This window comes from Gallus gallus, chromosome 15 (genome assembly GCF_016699485.2).
Source record: "Gallus gallus isolate bGalGal1 chromosome 15, bGalGal1.mat.broiler.GRCg7b, whole genome shotgun sequence".
Taxonomy (NCBI): Eukaryota; Metazoa; Chordata; class Aves; order Galliformes; family Phasianidae; genus Gallus; species Gallus gallus.
Window position 1 is genome coordinate 3,858,176 of NC_052546.1, and position 18,172 is coordinate 3,876,347.

At 39.0% G+C, this 18,172-nt stretch overlaps 1 protein-coding gene across 4 annotated transcripts in view; it reads right to left on the bottom strand.

Moving 5' to 3' along the window:
* The window catches only part of TMEM132C (transmembrane protein 132C), a 180,353-nt gene that overhangs the window by 33,692 nt on the left and 128,489 nt on the right, over positions 1-18,172 (bottom strand). For all 4 annotated transcript variants that reach the window (XM_025155712.3, XM_040648345.1, XM_040648344.1 and 1 more), the window contains one exon: positions 16,395-16,578. In XM_025155712.3, coding sequence (XP_025011480.2) covers positions 16,395-16,578 — 184 coding nt within the window. The remainder of the gene's footprint in view (positions 1-16,394; positions 16,579-18,172) is intronic.

The following is an 18,172-nucleotide window of genomic DNA, read 5'->3' on the forward strand; positions in this document are numbered from 1 at the left end:
TTCTGTTTACCTACATAATTCCATGATTAAAAATAAATTACACGTTGAGCTTTCTGCCAAATGGATTCTCTGACACTCCACATTCACAGGCAGTATACACACACAAAAAAAAGGGAGGGGAGGAGAGAAAGCAGCTGACATTGTTTCTAAATTCTTAGCACACACTGCAGAAAAACAGGAAGGTTCCTACAGATGAAAGTTTACACCACAGTAGAGGACTTCCCTGAGGCAAACTGACCTCATGGCAGACAGTAGGGGAGGACAAATTTTGTTAGTAGGATTTTGGCTTGTTCTTTTCCTTCACTTGATTGCAATGCTATCAGCCCACCACCTGTAAATCCTGTACTGCTTTGCTCATCTTCGTATAAACATGAGGACTTTTACTTTGTGAGTAATGTCACACTGCAAAAGAAATGGTGTGATGCTGATAAGCAGTAAAATCAACTCTTACTTTATAGCATCCATCAGTGCTCAAACATGGATTCATGCGAAATCTAAGTGACTCTATGACCCCTAGATCCATAGCATGATGGAAAACTGAAAGAAATGAGCAGATTAATAGTGGTGAAAAATCAGGCCATTCAAAATCCCCATAAGAAACAGATCCACTCAATGTAAGTGGCCAATTCTGCAGCCTGTTTTTGACCAGGATAGCAGCACAAAAGATCCCTGTTTCTTTTGGAAGCTAATTCTCTTCGACACACGACAGCCCTATGAGATATCTTCTTTTTATTAAATCTTTGTTAAACAGCCAACAAGGGACATGGCACAAAAAATTAAGGACAATACCTTCCCTAAAGAACAAACAATCCAGAAGTCAAACACAGATAAAACATCATCCATGGAAAGACCCGAAGGTGGATGTTGGCACTGTTCTGTCCCCAGCATGCACAGTATTTCTTTGAAGAGTTTGATCAACATGATGTCTGGGGTTCTCCAGGAGTTTTAAAGAAGGTAAATGGAGAAAGTTTGGAAACAGGAATGTAAGGAAACAGACTCATTTTTCATCTCCCACAGTAGGAGCTTTGACCATCATTAGTACACAGGTAAAGACCATCAGACCAAGCTGGGTGCTCTCACCCTTTCTTCTTGGGTCTGGCCCACTGCTACAAAAGCAATGGCAGGTTCCTGGGGCCAGAAGGACAGAAAGCAAAGCCAGCTGGGATGGGAAAGGCTCAATCTTCCCTGTAGGTTTTGTGAGTCATGTAATTTATTACAAAGATCTGAGTGTCTTTTCAAAATGGGAACTCAGTGTTCTGCAAATGCAATGCCTTTTTAATCAATGATCTTGTCTCTGTTTACAGTCTATATATTGAGATAAATCTTAATTACTGTCCCCCACCCACATTAGCAACAGATCGTTCCATTTTCTTCCCTGCTTGTATGATTTTCAAATACACTGCTAGTGGGAATTCTGAAACCTCATAAATTAAACTCTGCAGGCAGAAAAGGGGAATGTAGAACATATTAACAGATACAGATGCAGAAACTTATTTGGATTCTTAGATGACTAATCCACACTTTGCAGTGAATCTACCCTGTTAACTTGCAGACTTGTGAAAAGGAAAGTGCTAAATAATTACTTCTATGTAGCAGATGAAGACTCAATTGGTAAATATAATTCTACCATCTCTCAAAAGTGAGCATCTCCTTTAAAAAGTAAGAAAAAAATGGAGCACCTGAACAAAATTAGGTGTGTCTGGAATTGCTTTGTTCGCAGTACAGTTAGTGACACGATTATACAGATGGATTGAAGTTATAAAGCCAGTACCCAGAGCTTTGTGTCTGTATGAAGGCCACGCTGACTTGGTCAGACACACAGGCCCCACTCTATCAAGCTTATTATGACGACACGAATTCACTTTCTGTTCCTCATAATTTTGAAAAAAAATTAAAATCTTGTTAGAATAAACGACTGCCACCCGCAAACTCTACAAGGGGTATTCTGGCTAACAGATAAACATGCAGTATGAGAATGTTCTGCCATAAGGAGAAACACTCCAAAAAAGGCAGTAAGAAACATTTTGCTTCAAGCTGGAGGCTGAATCTTTCTTCAGAGCTTATGGAAATGGTGAGTTTACTGTCAGAAAAGGCAGAACTTTGTGATGGTTAAAGATGTCACAGTCTCTTCATTTCAGATGTGTTTGAAACTAGGTGGAACAAAGAAACCTTATTAGGTGGTAGGTCCAGAAAGGTATCGTGACTCTAAAGGTTCTCTATAAACCTATATATCTCTTCTGCAAGGAAAGAGATGTCAGAGTTCCCTGAGGCTGCAGACAAGTGAGTTAAATGTCTCTAACACTCCTTCCTTCCACCTGTCATAGAACAGTTACAGTACTTGAATCACGAGTAACATGCTCAGCTCGTGACAACACATTGCACTTGTATTCAGCACATTTTTTAATGAATCAGGGCCACAAGAAATAACTTCAGAACTTCCCTTCCACCCTAAATTACTCTGACAAGATGATCTCATTAGATAATCTGACCCCCTAGGTGAAGGGAAACGCAAATTAATGGCATGAAATTCAATCCACAGAACATTTTCATGCTTGACTGTGTCTTCCTTTACTGTCTCAAAAGCTGTAAATGTGCATAGTTTGTCTTTTCTAAGTGTCTATCATAATCAATGTGTATCAACAGTGACTGAGCCCCTGGCTGGGGAACTCTGCTTTGAGGAGCTGTGACACTGAATTCAATGAGGTATAACTCACTAGAAAGACAAGTATTTTGCTAAAGCTGTCTCTATTTCCTGTTGTCTACAATGAGTACGTTAGGATTCAGTGGCTGGTATATATTTTCAAAGAAAGACGGTATTTCCTGCTGTGTGGAGGAAGAGTCTGCAAGTGAAAATGACTTCAAAAGCAACAATTCTGGAACCACTTAAAACATAGATTAAGGACATAAGGACAACGGCAGGAGACAGCAAGCTGAAGTACACATTTCATCTTTCTGTAACCAAAATGTAGAATAAGGACATAAAAGTGACTGAAAAAAGATGGGGAGCAGAAGTCCACTTTCTATTTCTCTTTCTTTAGACATAAATTAACAAAACAAACCCCCCCCACACCCCGATTTTTAAAAAGACGCATATGTGTTAGACAAGAAAGAACCTGCTCGTCCTCTTTGTATTTTCATTCCTTACTTGTAGTAATTAGTTGAATTGACTCAGAAAGAATTTACATAAGAATCATATCATGTAGAGAGAAAAACATGTTGTAATGGGTTGAAATGTGTGTGATTACCTGAGATGTTGGTACTTTAGCATCATTACCGGTCATTCTGAGTATAAAGAATGCAAACAGATGAAAAGATGTGAAGCACAGGTAAAAAAACCTTATTTGGAGACCAATATAATTGAGAGACTTTGCCCTTCTTGTTTCAGAGCATCACCACTTACAGATATAAGCAAGTTTACAGTTACTTATGAATACGTGTAAACCTCATGTATATAAGCAATCAACTGTCCTAAATTCCTCCACAAATTCATGCTTTTAAACATTTATATACTGCAAAAATTATATATATGTCATCTATAATAGACAGGTGACAACAACTACAGTTCATATCCACACATACAATTACTTCTAATGAGCACTCTTAGTAGAGGAAGAAAACATTTGGAAAAGAGTGATGACGAACATATCAAAAGCAGTAGTTCAGTGAGTAGCTACTCAGAGCATTCCCAGGGGAGGATAAATATTTACCACTGATTCCAAAAGCTACACCAAGAAATGGCCTCAGAACCTGCAGCATGTTCTGTTCTTTTTAATCTCAGAAGTAGTTTTTTGTTTACTCAAACGTCTAAGGAATAATTGTCTGAGAAAGCCTTCAGCTATGATGAATACCTCTCGTGTTTTTCTCCATTGCTGAATGGTCCTATTAAGTTTATCACAGATGGGAGTGGGAATATTGGTAAAGCCTGAAAGGGAGAGAAAGGCAATAGCCACCTGGTGATCTTATAATGGAATGGTTCATGGATGCTTAAGCAGCCATGGATGGAGCTATATAATATCTTCTTGCTGAAATCATTTCATGGCTTACAGTTCTCTTTTGTTGCAAAAGGACTAATATGTGAAAATTGTCAATTTAAGGCATTTTCCAGGCTCAAGACATGTCAGCCATTTGCTTTTCTTTTTCATGAGTCCAAGTTATTTGGAAAAGGACCCCCCCGATAAATTGGGTTTGCTCCATCATTAAGCAGAACCAACACTGCTCTGGTGATGTCTCCAAACTGTGTGACTACCATGGGAATACAGCCAGTAGTAAAAAGGCAATTTTCATTAACAGTTTGAAATTCTTCCCATGCTCATTTCAAATAAACCTGCGGCACTGTTAACAGTTGGCTATATATCTGTAATAATATTGCTGTAATTGCAGTAATCAATAGATAGTTGCAGAATGAAAATGTACAAGCATATCAAGACACATGCACTGGTGCACACAATTCTACTCTGTGAGGAATTATTACATATGTGAGTAATCCATACCCTCAGGTGCACATATACATACAAAAATACAGTGGAAAAAAAATGAGGCATTCTATGTTAATAGAGCCACATACTTATTTTTCATTTTATATATCACATACTTTCCATTTTATATGTAACGTACTTCTATCTTGTGTTTCCTACTAATATTTTGCCAACATCATGCTTTAAAACACTAACCCACTGAAATCAGCAGTTGGCTTTAATAAAGCCAAGATCTATCCCATCAAGTGTTACAACATAGTAAACCCTACAGAGTCCTCCCTAATTTGCTTTCCTCTAGTCAGACTCCTGCACTTCTACACCACCTGCTGACTTCAACCTGAAGGATGGGTGTTCCATTCCTCAGATAAAACTGGCTGACATAATTGCCTATAGCACTAATAATAATGACACATACAAGTGCTTTTCCACCACTTAGTGGTGATATGCATCAGAGGAATACTTTCACTGCTATGAGTTTATTCCTTTACACATTACAAATGTTCACTGTGGTAAAAGTGAAACTAGTATTACCACTGACATGAGTGGAGCCTGTGGAGACACGGAGCAGAGCAGTACCCTAAAATTATGCTGGGCAAGAAGGAGGGAAATCTCACTGTGATTTTCAATGTTGGGAGTCAAGAAGCCTCACAGTGAGGGCCTGATGTTTACAAATACCCATGTACACTTTTTACTGGCTTCAGTGTGCAGTGCTGTATTGTTTAGCAGTAGCAGGAGAAATGGCCAACAAAGTACGATCTGTGTAACACTGAATTGTTTTGTGTCAGTTAGACTATACACCAAAGAAAGCCACATTGTTACAGACAAAAAATTAGCATTTTTGGAGATGTGCTTCACAACAGCTTCACTTGACAGTTTGTAGCTCTGAGGAAAGATTGCAGTGCCTAAGAATAGAGTGTCATTTAGATGCTCGTAGGTATTCTGCCTGGCCTCCAGATGTTCTTCCAGAAGGGCACAGGCGTCCTGTAGGCCTGTGTCATACCTGGCAGTCCTGGATGGATGGCTGAGATAAAGCATCTATAGTGGCATTAGACATCTATGTGCTGTCACCTGGATTGTTTCCTCCTTTCTTCTCCTTGAATCAACTTATGCAAGTTACGTTTTCAATCTGCCAACTTTATTCTACAGGAACCTACAGCCCTTTCTCTTTCATGACCACTGTGAAGGGTTGTGAACTTGTTTTATTTGTTTAGATTGGTATGTTATTGATTATTCATGAGTTACTTTCTCTTTCCAACAGGAAGTATTCATCTTCTACAAGTTCTTTAAAGTCCTCAATCTTTGGCCATGGAGTGCACATGGGCACTTGGCTCAGGTTTCTGGATTCCAGAACTCTATTTGGAACACAGTGGAAGTGAAGCAGACAGCATCTGCTAAAATCTTTCATTTTAATTTAGTCTATTTTGAAACCAGCTAGAGAAAATTTCTACTTGCTCTTCCATATTTTGGCTGTACATCTTTAATATTTAATAAGCACAATCTGCAACCCATACACGGTAGATCTTATAGAACTGCTATGAGAAAGTAGTAACAAAAATGCAGAAAATAATCTTTCTTAATATTATTATTCCCTATCCTTATCCATACACTATTCTTCCTTTTCTAATAGTTTATTGATTTCACTGACTTCACAGCAGGTCCACATAAGCAAAGTACACAAAGGGCAGGAAAAAAGACTATTGTATCAATGAGAGAAGGTACTGTACAGACATCAGAAACTTAGTGCAGTTAAAAAGATGACAGTGTGACACACAGGTAAATTAGATCACTGACTAGACACATGTCTAACCATTCTCACCATACATAGGAAGTAAAAACAACATATATGAATACAGGGGCGAGGACTAGAAACAATGTATAACCACAGATCCCATTCTTTCTTCCTATGCAAGCAAAGATGTCCTTTACCTTCAGAGGTTGCTTTAAGGCATCATGCTAGCTAAAGATTCAGGAAGAAGCATCCTTGAAAGACACTGCCATGACAATTTTGTGTCAGTGACATGAAGGACAAAGGGATCAAATCCATTTGCTTAAAGCAGTATTTCCTTTATTAGTATAACCTAAAGCAGCCACAGTGACCATTATCTTTATCTGAGCATCTCACAGCAACTTAAAACACTGAAAGGGGTTTGGAAAAAGGTTTGTGTGCTTGAAAGCTTGTCTTTTTTTTCTAACTGCATTGGATGGCCTAATAAAAGACATTATCTACAAACCTTGCTTTGCTTCCATTTTTACTCTTCAGGACTAGAACATAATTGCCAGTACTGAGTGTGGAAGACTGGAATTCATTTTTAAACAGAAAGCTTTCACTTTTAAAGAATTTGCAGTATGAAATGATCCTGAAAGCCAAATACCTACATTGTAACATAGGAAATATTAATTACTGTGTCCATTTTAAAGATGAGCAAACTGCTGTCTGAGTTTTGCCAAGATCCAAAAGAGACAGAAACAATCTCCAGACGTGTGCCTCCTGCTCCATCAGACAGCTCCTATTTTTGCACATCAGAGTTTCCCAGTGCTTAATGAGTAGTCTGCAATTTGAATGAGGTAAGAGCAGTGAGGAGGAATTACTGGGTCTCAAATAACTTATTTATTTCCACACCAAGCTCACTCCTGAAGCTTCCAGGCATTCTTAAAACATATGCCGTGGGACACGTGGTGCCAGCTGGCAGCTCCTCTGTTAGCCACCGCTTTTCAATGCCTGCAATTGACATTTTGTCCCAGATCCAGAATCTAAAACACGGTGTTTTCTGCAGGCTCAATCGCAGCTTCAAGCCCTAAGAAGCTTCTTGCTGTTGGCACACAGGCACGTAGGACCCTATACGAGATGACTCCAAAGTACATCCAGGTCTTAGACTGATCGGTTTGGTTTCTGCTGATGACATAATACATGCCACAGGAGGCCTTCTACCTTCTGTTAGCTCTCCAGAATGAGAATTCAAGATCACTAAGAGGTTATAGCAGCCCTTTTGGATTTCATTCAATTGTGCAATGTTTTAGAACACAAAAAGGGAGACAATTCACCTTTAAACCAGACAAGGTGATTTTGTCCATGTGTACTTTCCCTATCAGCATCCTGGTAAAATCTGGCTTATGCAAACGAAAATAGAAATGTTATGCCTAGGTAAAATATTTCCACATTAAAGGAAAAAAAAAAAAAAAAGAAAAGGAGATAAACTAGTTCTCTCTGAAATGGCATCCTGAGAGGAAACCTTCATAATGAACCTGATGGTTTAGACTGTCAGAAGTAGCCAGGGGGTACGAGAGTATAGTTAAATGGGCAAACGCTGGCTGAGGACAGGAGAGACTAGGCTGCAGAACCATATTACGTGTAAGCCAAACATTGACGTGGTAGATTAACACACTGGTGTGTTTTTTAACACGGAATTTACAAGTTTCTGTTTCCGTTTCTCCTTTCTCTCCAAGTCCCCAGCTAACTTTTTTCTCACACTCATTTAGCTTAATCAAAATACTCATTTCACATTCTCCAAAACTTGTATAGATCTTGTCCTACAGGGCCTTGTAGAGCAATTTACAATGTATTCACTAATCCTGATAGTGACAGTCAGCATTCAATACTCAACTACTGTAATTAATAAAACCGCACTGTTGCAATCTTTCAACAATAGAGGATTTCCAAAACTAAATTGCAGCAATAAATTACTTCATTACAGCCATATTATTGTTCTGTGAGGTAACAAATCTTGCGGAAAGACAATCAGCTTTGATAAAGAAAAAAATACAGAGGACAGATCAGATGACTGGGACTTGATTAAAATTAATGTCAGTGTTACTTTTGTTCCCATTTGTTTCCTGAAATTGCCCCTACCAGTGTGCTGATGTGCTGACACTCACAGTACCGGGCTGGTGCTTCAGACATTAGGCACAACTTGTTTCTGATGGAAAAAACAGTCTTGATAGGCTCACTGTGCTGATTTACAGCAATGGGGCCTCTGCTAAAGTGTATGAAGTTTTGGTCTGTTAACTCATAGTCACGTGTCATTAGTGTGTCAATCTGGAGCGCTTTGGCTTTGGAGAAGGACCTTTGTGTGCTGCCCCTCTAGCTTAGTGGAGTACTATCAGCAGCCCAGACTTTGGTGTTGTGTTGGTACCCTTTTGATTCTGAGATTATACACAGATCAAATCCTACCACCACTGCTGCTCCCCATGTCTTTATAGCAGCTGCTGCACAAAGCAAAGAGAAAAGCCAGAAGCACGGGGCTAGCTTTCTCACCAGGACAGTACTGAACTCTGTCCTAGGTTTTACTTTTTTATCCCCCTCAGGCACAACAACATAGTTCAAAGAACAGATTCCTAATGACTTCCATGACAAACATCCTCAGTGCTGAGAGTGTGGCTGGATAATGAAGTGTAAACTGAAAGCAGGGAAAGGCAAACGTGCATCTAATAACAAACCGAAGGTGAAAAGTTGCTGGGTATTTTAATCCATGGGGTAGCTCATTATAACACCGAGGCTTATAGAAGTCCTGCTTGGTTTTTTTGTTCCCCCCCCCGTACTCACTCATTACCTTATATTATAGTAAAGTCTCCTTGTTGCCTAGTCTCACTGTCCAATCTAGAGCACCTGAGGACCTCATTAATTAGGGTCCAGCCTAAACAATTCATAATTCTGCTAGGTGAGCATTATGGTTAAGAATTTAGTATTCCCCAGAAACTTTAAAACTGTCATTGCAGATCAAAACAAAAATTAAGAAGTTGTCAATTAAGATAAATTGTTCCTGTTTTTCCATATGGGTCACAGCTAACCTACTTAATGGTTATGTTGGCTGAGTACCTGCTGTGTTTGCAAATAAACCTGATCTGCTCTGACTGTCACCATTCCACCTAGCATCACTTTTAAGTGACAGCATGAGAAAGTGGAGGCTGTTTTACTCTCTAGGGTAAACCACAAATATTTGTCATCTGGAATAAATGTGGGCAGTGTACGGACCTGCATTTATCAGTTAAGACAATTGACTGATAGGTAAAGCTAATGAAATAGCATTAGTTTAGACAAAAACTAATGCATCAACTTTCACAGGAGAAAGCATTATCTAGCCATCAAGACTCCCCTTTCAGCTCATCCAGCAGCTCATGAAGGAACTCTGAAATACCCACTGCTCTCCTTTCTCCCTTTCCATTTCTTCCAAATCCTCCACAGCCAAAGAGCAGTGGTGCAGGAGAATCAAAATGAGGCCCAGTATTTGCCTCCCATCATTCGTTATGGGTGAACTGTAGCCAAATCACCTCACTCACATTTCAGTCTTACAGGTCAGTAATTTCTCTGCCTTTAAATTCCAGTTGTTTCAGCTGCAAAACTGGGCAGAATGTCAGCATCTTAAAGCAGTCTCCTGTCCCTGCTGAGAAGTGCTTGTCTTCTCTCCGTCTGATCTGGCACTGAAGGCAGCAGTAGAGGACACATACAGGGAATACAGTCCTTAGCAGATACAGCATCAGAACACACCGCCCTGCACTGTCCTTCTGAAGCACTCATCTGGGGCCAGAACTCAATTTCTGCTGGCTCATTACTATGTCTGCATGGTCTCTGCTCACATCTTCGTGGCAGCTGTGAAGCTCCCTTTGTGATTATGTCAAACAATCACAATTATAATCAGTGTCATTTCAAATATAAACTGTTACCTCAGATATCTTCTTCTGATGGAGAGGTACCATAAACCTGAGCCAATACCTACAGCAGACCCCAAATCTAGCCCAAAAAGTCACATGAACTGAAGAATCTCCAGACTTGACAAGTCACACAATGCAGTGCCATGAACCAATACCAAATAATCTTCAGCAGAAAAAGGACTCGGCTAGCTTGCAGTGCTGAGATGCAGCTTAGAAGCACCTGGCCATGTCTACGCAGCCCTGCACTGTGCCATGCTGTCAGAAGAAGGAGACCATGACCAGAAGACTTCTGGCAGCAAGCATAGACTGCAAGAGGGATCCAGAATACCTCTCACTGTGTTAGGATGAAAACATGATCCAAAGTCCAGTACCTCATGGAGTACCTCCTTTCACCTTCAGTTTCATCCACCCTTGAAGCTGAATTTTATCAGCTTAGCTTGTGGACTGAGAATTTTCTAGAGAGGATTCTGGCATGTCAGTCATTCATCTGTGCAACACATATTGCTATGACACAGTCCACATTCGAGAGCTGCCATAAAGCCACAAGTCCCATTGAGTTGCCAGCAGTCTCACTGCACATTCTGGCTGTTCCGCAAACTTTTATTTGGTTCACAGGATTTCCCCCTTGTCACGGCTGAGAAGCATATATTAAGCCTCATATTGATATCTCTCTACTATGAACAGGGAAATTAGCAAAGAAAACCAAAAGTTCTCTATATTTTAAAAATCTAGTAGCTAGCTTGCCCTCCTCAGCTGTTTAAAAATTCCAAAGTAATCCATTCAGTGGCACTGTCATATATGAGAAATGCAGAAGGAAGGAATTATATATGCTGTTGTGCTGCGCAGAAAATGACTTACAAGTCGATCCAGTGAAAAAATTAATTCGAGCTAGCTGAGATAGCCTTATTGATCCATCGCCATTTCCTGCAAAGGTAGGACTGAATGTGACCATAGGAAACAATAGAAAAACAGAAGCTAGAATCAAAAGTGCAGTGGTTATAGAAATGATGACTGGGACTTTAAAAGAGATTGTTAAATTGAGCCATTCTGAGTTCTTTGTTTGCATCTTCTGATCAAGTTAGAATCGATAGCCACCAGTTCATCCTTTTTTCACTTTTGTTTCCTGATGGGTAGACAAAAAAGAGCCCATTCTTTACAGATAAGATTAATCAATATGCATTGCTAGTCACAGCTCAGTGCACTATGACACAGCCAATTTATAAGCAGGTACTCAGACTCCTGAGTTTGCCTGGTATAAATGTAGAGCAATGACAAACGTTGCTGAAATTATATATCCACTGCAAATCTAAAAGAAACAACTAACCCACCATGATGAAAACTGTAGGCATGTAAGTGATCCAGGCTACCATTTCTGCCCTGACATCAGAAGATTTTAAGTCCAATCTCCCACACAGAGCACGCTCCTGTAACTAAGCCATACAAACTTTTACTTCATTATATTAATTAGGGCTCAAAGTTCATTTAAGTTGTTAGTATTACTAATAGTAATGGGATAGGTTTTTTAAAACCAAATACGTTTGTTTCAACTTACATTACTTATTTGATGTGATGCATGATTTCATTATCTGATACAATGCCTGTCAGCTGGGAAGTTTAGCATGCAGGTTATCTGTTAGTTTGTTTGTGATAAGCAAAGTGGAAAATGGATGTGTTTGGACAGCCTCCTCACAGTGAGCCCTCTCAGTGCCTGTTGCCTCCTGCTTTGTTCAAGTCTCAGAGACTAATGGGAGTGAGAATTCTGCAATTCTGTGACCTTGAAACAGTGCAGCTTTACGGTGTGAAATCACAGACTGTGCAGGGATGAGAACTCTATTTATTTAGATCTATACTTTAAAAGGGCATACAGGGACTTAAGTTTCCCTTCGTTGCAATGAAGTATCTCAAAAAATCTTTGTCATAAAGAATGGCATACATAAAGCAACAAAGTTTTGGGAGCTAAATTTTCAATCATCTGTGTTGTAATGGAAAGCAAACCAACAGGCATGCATAAAAATGTCAAATGGCATTTTCAATTGAGTCACAGCTCTTCATCTTAAATGCCCATTCGCTTCTGCAGCAGAACCACCATTACACTGACTTCCAAATGTAAAGAAAGGCACCTGAAAACCAAACACTTCCTAATGAAATAGCTGACTATAGAGCAAAAAGAATGTGTGAAACTGTGCTGCCTAATGATAAGCAGTGGAAACTCAAACAACCATCTCCTACCTGTTCTATCCCAAAGCACAACTGAGTGGTATTAAAATATATATTACCCACTTAAAGCATGAAATCTCTTGCTAGAATTCTTAACACGATTTGTGTTGAACACAAATATATAGACTTCGTAGCTGAGATTCATGTGTGCGTGCATGCTATAAATGTGAACTGTTTTGGTTTTGTTTTTTTTAATCTAATCAAGTGGCAAAATCAGTGTAGTTGGCTGCATTTCCACATGAGAGGATGGAAATCTGAGGAAAATAGGGGAAGTAAATTAAGCAACCTTGTATACTTTAATGGTGAGCTCTGAGGTTACTTGTGATTAATTGAAAAGGTTTTCAAAATCAGCTTAGCAAATAATTAATTAAGCTCCTATGAAAGCACTTTTCTAATTGATCCTGCTACAAGTAACATGAAATCAGAAATGCTTGAATAAGACACGACTCAGTAGATTTTCTCTAATGGAACGTTAAATCTTTGGGGTAGAATTTTCCTGTCAGAAACAGTGGATTCTATCTTCAGTTTGACTTTAAGAAATCTTTTTATTTTCGTATTTAGCTCTCCTAATTGCTGAATTTGACATCCCTGGGTTTCTGTAGCTACAGTATTTTGCAGCTGCTGTGGTTTAGGTAAGTGAGGCAAGAGATCAGAAGGAGAGATTGTGTGCCTGAAATAGCAACTATCTTTCTCCATCTGTATCAGTTGGTCTAATAAATAACATTACCTTTTTATAAATCTTGCCCCTGTTAATCATTGCTACTCAATGATGGAAATACAGCATATACATTTAATTTCATCCTTTGATGAGCACATCAAGCAGCCTGCAAGAAAGACACAGGGAGTGGATGGTCACACCAAGTGCCATGCTTAAGATTTTGTCAAAGAACAACATATGTATACATGCATGATGAGAAATTCTCCACGGGACATACCTAAAAAAAGCATCGTATGTGAGAGTTCGAACAGCAGAACCTGTTAGAATTGCATTTTCCTAACTTTTCTGCCTCATTTTTTCTCTCTAATCACTTGAATGGTAAAATGTCCTCCAAAGATACTCAGATTGATCAACTTCTGAGCTTAGAAAAAAATACACTTCTAAATTGCATCTCTTTTTTTTTTTTTTTTTTCTAGGAAAGAAGTTATTACACTTATTCTCAACTTCTCTTTCTCATTTTTTTTTTCACTTTCGGGTTCACTGTAATAGCATCACTGTGCTGCTGCTTCTTACATATACACACTATTTAGCAGCATACTTAAGCACACAGAATCTGAATTCTACTAAAACCCTCTTTTGACTGTATGATGAATTTCCACTGATTTTTCAACAGCTGTGTCCTACAACTTGCTCTACTGATCCAAGCTCTATAAGGCTCTTTTTGAATTTCAGATTCAGTTCTTACTGACAATGTCATTTCTTTAATCTCTTTCAATCCAAGATACTGTAGCAGCAATACGCTAATCTTTAGAAGACACACTTCTTCATCTTACTTCTTTTTGTACCATAATCAAGCACTGGCCAATAAAGGATACAAGGCCTCTTGTGCTTCCTAAGTTTTAGCATTCAAAATGGCTCACACAAGAGATGTTTTTCTCCGTGAGTCAAAGACAGCTGTTATGTCACTCACAAACCACGCAAAGGTTTGCTGCTTTCATCTCCAGAGCACTGACAAGGACACCCATCAGACCAGTGGCTTGGACTCAATCAGATCTTGGGAATCCCACATCCTAATCCAGCACACTACCATTAGGCAGCTCCTTCCCTTCCTTTTAAACCACCTCCTTCTCTCTCTCTCTGTTTATTTATTTATTTATTTATTTGGCCAATTTTAAAAACTCTGAACAACAGCTTTTATTTTTGATGTCAGCAGTTTTGCTGTAAGAACACTCCATGCTTAAATCAATATAATCTTCTTTACTCTCTAGAGGATTTATGAAACACACTTGCTGATAAACACTGAGATCTAATTTCTGTACACAATAACACGCTGTGGCTTTACAGTGTGCACTGGAGATAACCAGTGGGGTCTGACTTCTCAGTAGATACAGTATCCCCCTCTCCCTTTTCAGTGTGGCTCTTGTTTCTGAACAGGAGCATTGCCAGGTAATCAGCTCAGCCAGCGATTAATGCCTACATGAAGAAAGCACTCTGGCTGGATCTGCAGTCTTAGCTAACAGAAAACTGTGAAAATTCCCTTTATCTACTAATATCCTGCTAGCAAAGCCAATTTTGCATTGCTATCCCATCCAACTGGATTCTATTAACACAGTATATTTTGGCTCCTGCCAAGTGTTATCACAAGGTACAGAAATGAGATAAATAAACACAAGAAAGCTTTGCAAAGAGAACGGTTTAATGATTTCATTGCTTGAACCTTTTGGAAAGCCCCACAGTACATCTGCTGGGAAGAAAGGATCTCACCTTATATAATTTATACACCACTAAATTCATTAGTTTAGACCTGTAGTTCTTTGAAGAACCTTTGTAAATGCAGAAATTTTAATCTAGAATAGACACAAGTCTGGGCATAAAGCTTGAACCTTCTATGCAAGTGTGAAGGCGTTAGATCCTGCCATGTGATATTAAAAATATCTTGCTTCCCTCAGGTGTGAGATATGGAAAAGAAGCTGGCAAATTCTTACAAAAAGGAGATGTTAAGTCTGCTGGTAGACAGATGCCTCTCATTTGGTGCTGAAAGATACAGAAGGCATCTATTGCAAAATAAAACCTGACCAGAATAAACATCCTAACATATATTCTTAAGTCTTTAGAAGACAGACACTCAAATACACTTAGCTCCACAGATAATCAGGACAATTATTTCGTTCCCAGATCTGGAATGCTGCACAGGCTTTCTGCTGACTTAACATACTTTGGATCAGGAAATTGCTGGGCATGACCTCATTTGTTATGAGAAGCAGTTTCACTCTTCAAAGGGGAGGCATATATTGAAGATTAGGACTTCCAGGAAATGGTACTCATCTTATTATCTCCTGCAAACCATAGAATATTACTCAAAGACTGCCAGAATTTCAGCATGAAGGTTATGTGCAGGAGAAGCAAAACTCACAAGTGGGATAGATAGGTCTAACTCTTCTTCTAAAGCCTGATCTCTGACACTGATTGTTCCTCTATTTAACTGACACTCGATCCTGCTCTAGATATCTAAAATAGATGCTCAGAGCCTCTGCATGCACCTAAACCCCACTGAAGATAAAGTGCTTGCTCAAAAATGATGCGCTTAAGATGTAGGTTCTTGATTTGGAGCAGAAGTGTAATCCCAGGCTGTTCGTATGAAGGAGTGGTTCCTAACTGCTAGATCTCAGTGCTACCACGGTTCTAGCCTTGCTTTGCAGAAGTAATTGCATCTTCATTGAGCCAGAGGAAGGGAAGGAAACACCTGCTTTCACAGATCACATTTGTGAAATGTGATGTTATGATTTCACTGGGAGGTAAATAGCCCACAAAAGCTTGCTATATGGGGCAGGGCAAGTAGATTTTAACCCAAGGCAATTTTTCGCATGTCATTCTATACTATACTAGTATAGAATTTTCCTTAAACACATTATTGAGGCTTTATTATTTTCTGTTTCTTCTCTGAAACTGCAAGCTCTGAAACCACCAGGGAAACAGCCAGCAAAATTATTATCAGCCACAGCCTACTAAGGACCGAGCAACTCATTCTTCAGCAAAAGGTGTTCAGGGCACCTTGCAAGTTCAAACCTTGTAACAGCAAAATATGAAAAGGGAGGGTAAAACTACCTGGCTCTGTGTTGCCAGCTGGTAGTGTGGAGAGAACTGATCATTACAGAAATTCAAGATTTAAAGGCTGAGAGATTTCTGAAATGGCAGCACTCCTTTCTTCTGTGCTTTTAAATTGTGTGACACATACTGGCAATTAAACGTGAATATGATTTTAGCAAGTATTCCTATAACGTTCTATAACAGGAGGCAGGGCAGAAAACATTCCTTTGCAAATCTGTCTGAGGCCTCGTATGTGTTTTCTCAGACTACAGAGAGATCAGATGGAGCAACATGCTGAAATAGTTTCTTACCATCGCCAGTGGAACAATTCCAACAAGATCCTTTTGGCAGATGAAGATTTCAGACAAGGTTATATCTGTTGTCCCCTTCCGAGGGTATTCCACCTGCCAGGTGATGGGCTGCGTTCCAGACAGGCTGCTAAAACTGGCTATTTCAAAGTCCATCTGCACAACCTCATTGAATAGACTGTTACTTCTGAAAGAGGAAAACAGGGAAAGGAAAGAGCTATTACATTTGCTGAAGAAGGCAAATGAAGTGAATCATATTATCTACTGGAGAATGCAGCTATTTAAATGCAGATATAACACAGGGCCCTTTCCCATCTACAACTTCTTCAGAACATACAAACTGGAACTGTTCAGAATGGTTCAGGTGCTCTTATTGTGTATACTATGTAGAGGGATAAAATCCTGACGTTGTGTCTGAAGAAAGCAAAATAACTTAGTCCATTACACACTTCTTATGACTTTTGCAGGAATAGTTCAACCCTACTACAAGATAGATTTGACCCCGATCAGCCAAATTTAAGTTCGGTATAATTTATGACAAAAGAGACCAGAATTAGCCTAGGCAAAAAGAAACAAGATTACTTTTATATGTCTAACACCACAATTGTATAAATCCTCGGCATAATTGAAGCTGAAATACACAGCATAGAAGCCATTAAAAAAATTAACATGGTTAAATGGCGAAATGAGGAAATTACTGTAAGCTTAGAGGTATGGTCTGGAAATTTAAAACCCATACAACTGAAACCAAACAGAAAGAATGAAGCTCTGAGTGGTAAAGAGCACCTTTGAATGACAAATAGGAAAGAGGCTGAAAGTCTTTCCCTCAAATTTCTTTAACTACATTAGAATTAGAAAGAATATATGAAAGGAATTTGCTGGTCTAACTGCTAGTTCAATTTAAAATAATAATTAAAAAAATAATTAGATGCATCAGAAAAGAAACATGCACTTTTCTGGTACTTTCCAGGCATCTTTCCACATCATAGTAAGTTCTGATATTTCAGTGTTGCTTCTACCAACTCCTGTGCTGTAATAATTGTAAAATGAAGAGGATGGGCATCACTCTGACTTCAGCAGCTCACAGCTTCATCACACCTTTGGATGCATTCACCAAATAACAGCTTTTCCTCTGATTTTATTTTTTTTTATATACCATCAAAATGATGACACAAAGGTCTGTTTCTGAGAAAATCCATCAAGAAGGCATCATGTACAAAGCACTTACAGTATCAAGTAATAGACCTTCTTTTTACCTACTGATCAGAAATCACCATTTTTAATTACTTAAGACATATTTTGTGTTTTAATTTGCTTGATTACTTTGTAAGTAAATGTGTTCCCCTGAAGATTGTTACTTTGATCATGGGTTTTCATTTTGATGGCTTCCTCTGAAAAGTCCTAATGCTGCCTAATGCTTTAAATTTATTTCCTTCCTGTTTTCTTGCATTGTAACACTTCTCCAATAGTGGCATACTTCCTTCATGCATTTAAAGAGTGGTTTTGTGTGGCAGTGGGTTAGATGGATGGGTTTAGCAATTCATAAGTCAAGACCAGCCTATTCCCATTTGAAGAGTTCCTACTAAATAAATCTTAGAGCTTGTAAATACACGGCAGCTGTGATAACTGCAGTTTGCACAGTTCTGGGACATCCCAAAATGAACACATACTGGATTGCACTTTGTAATTTATTTGAAAGCCTGATAATATGCAAAGATACCTGATCACCTGAGCTACAGCATTCATTTAGCTCTAAAAGACATCATTATGCCTGAGATTAA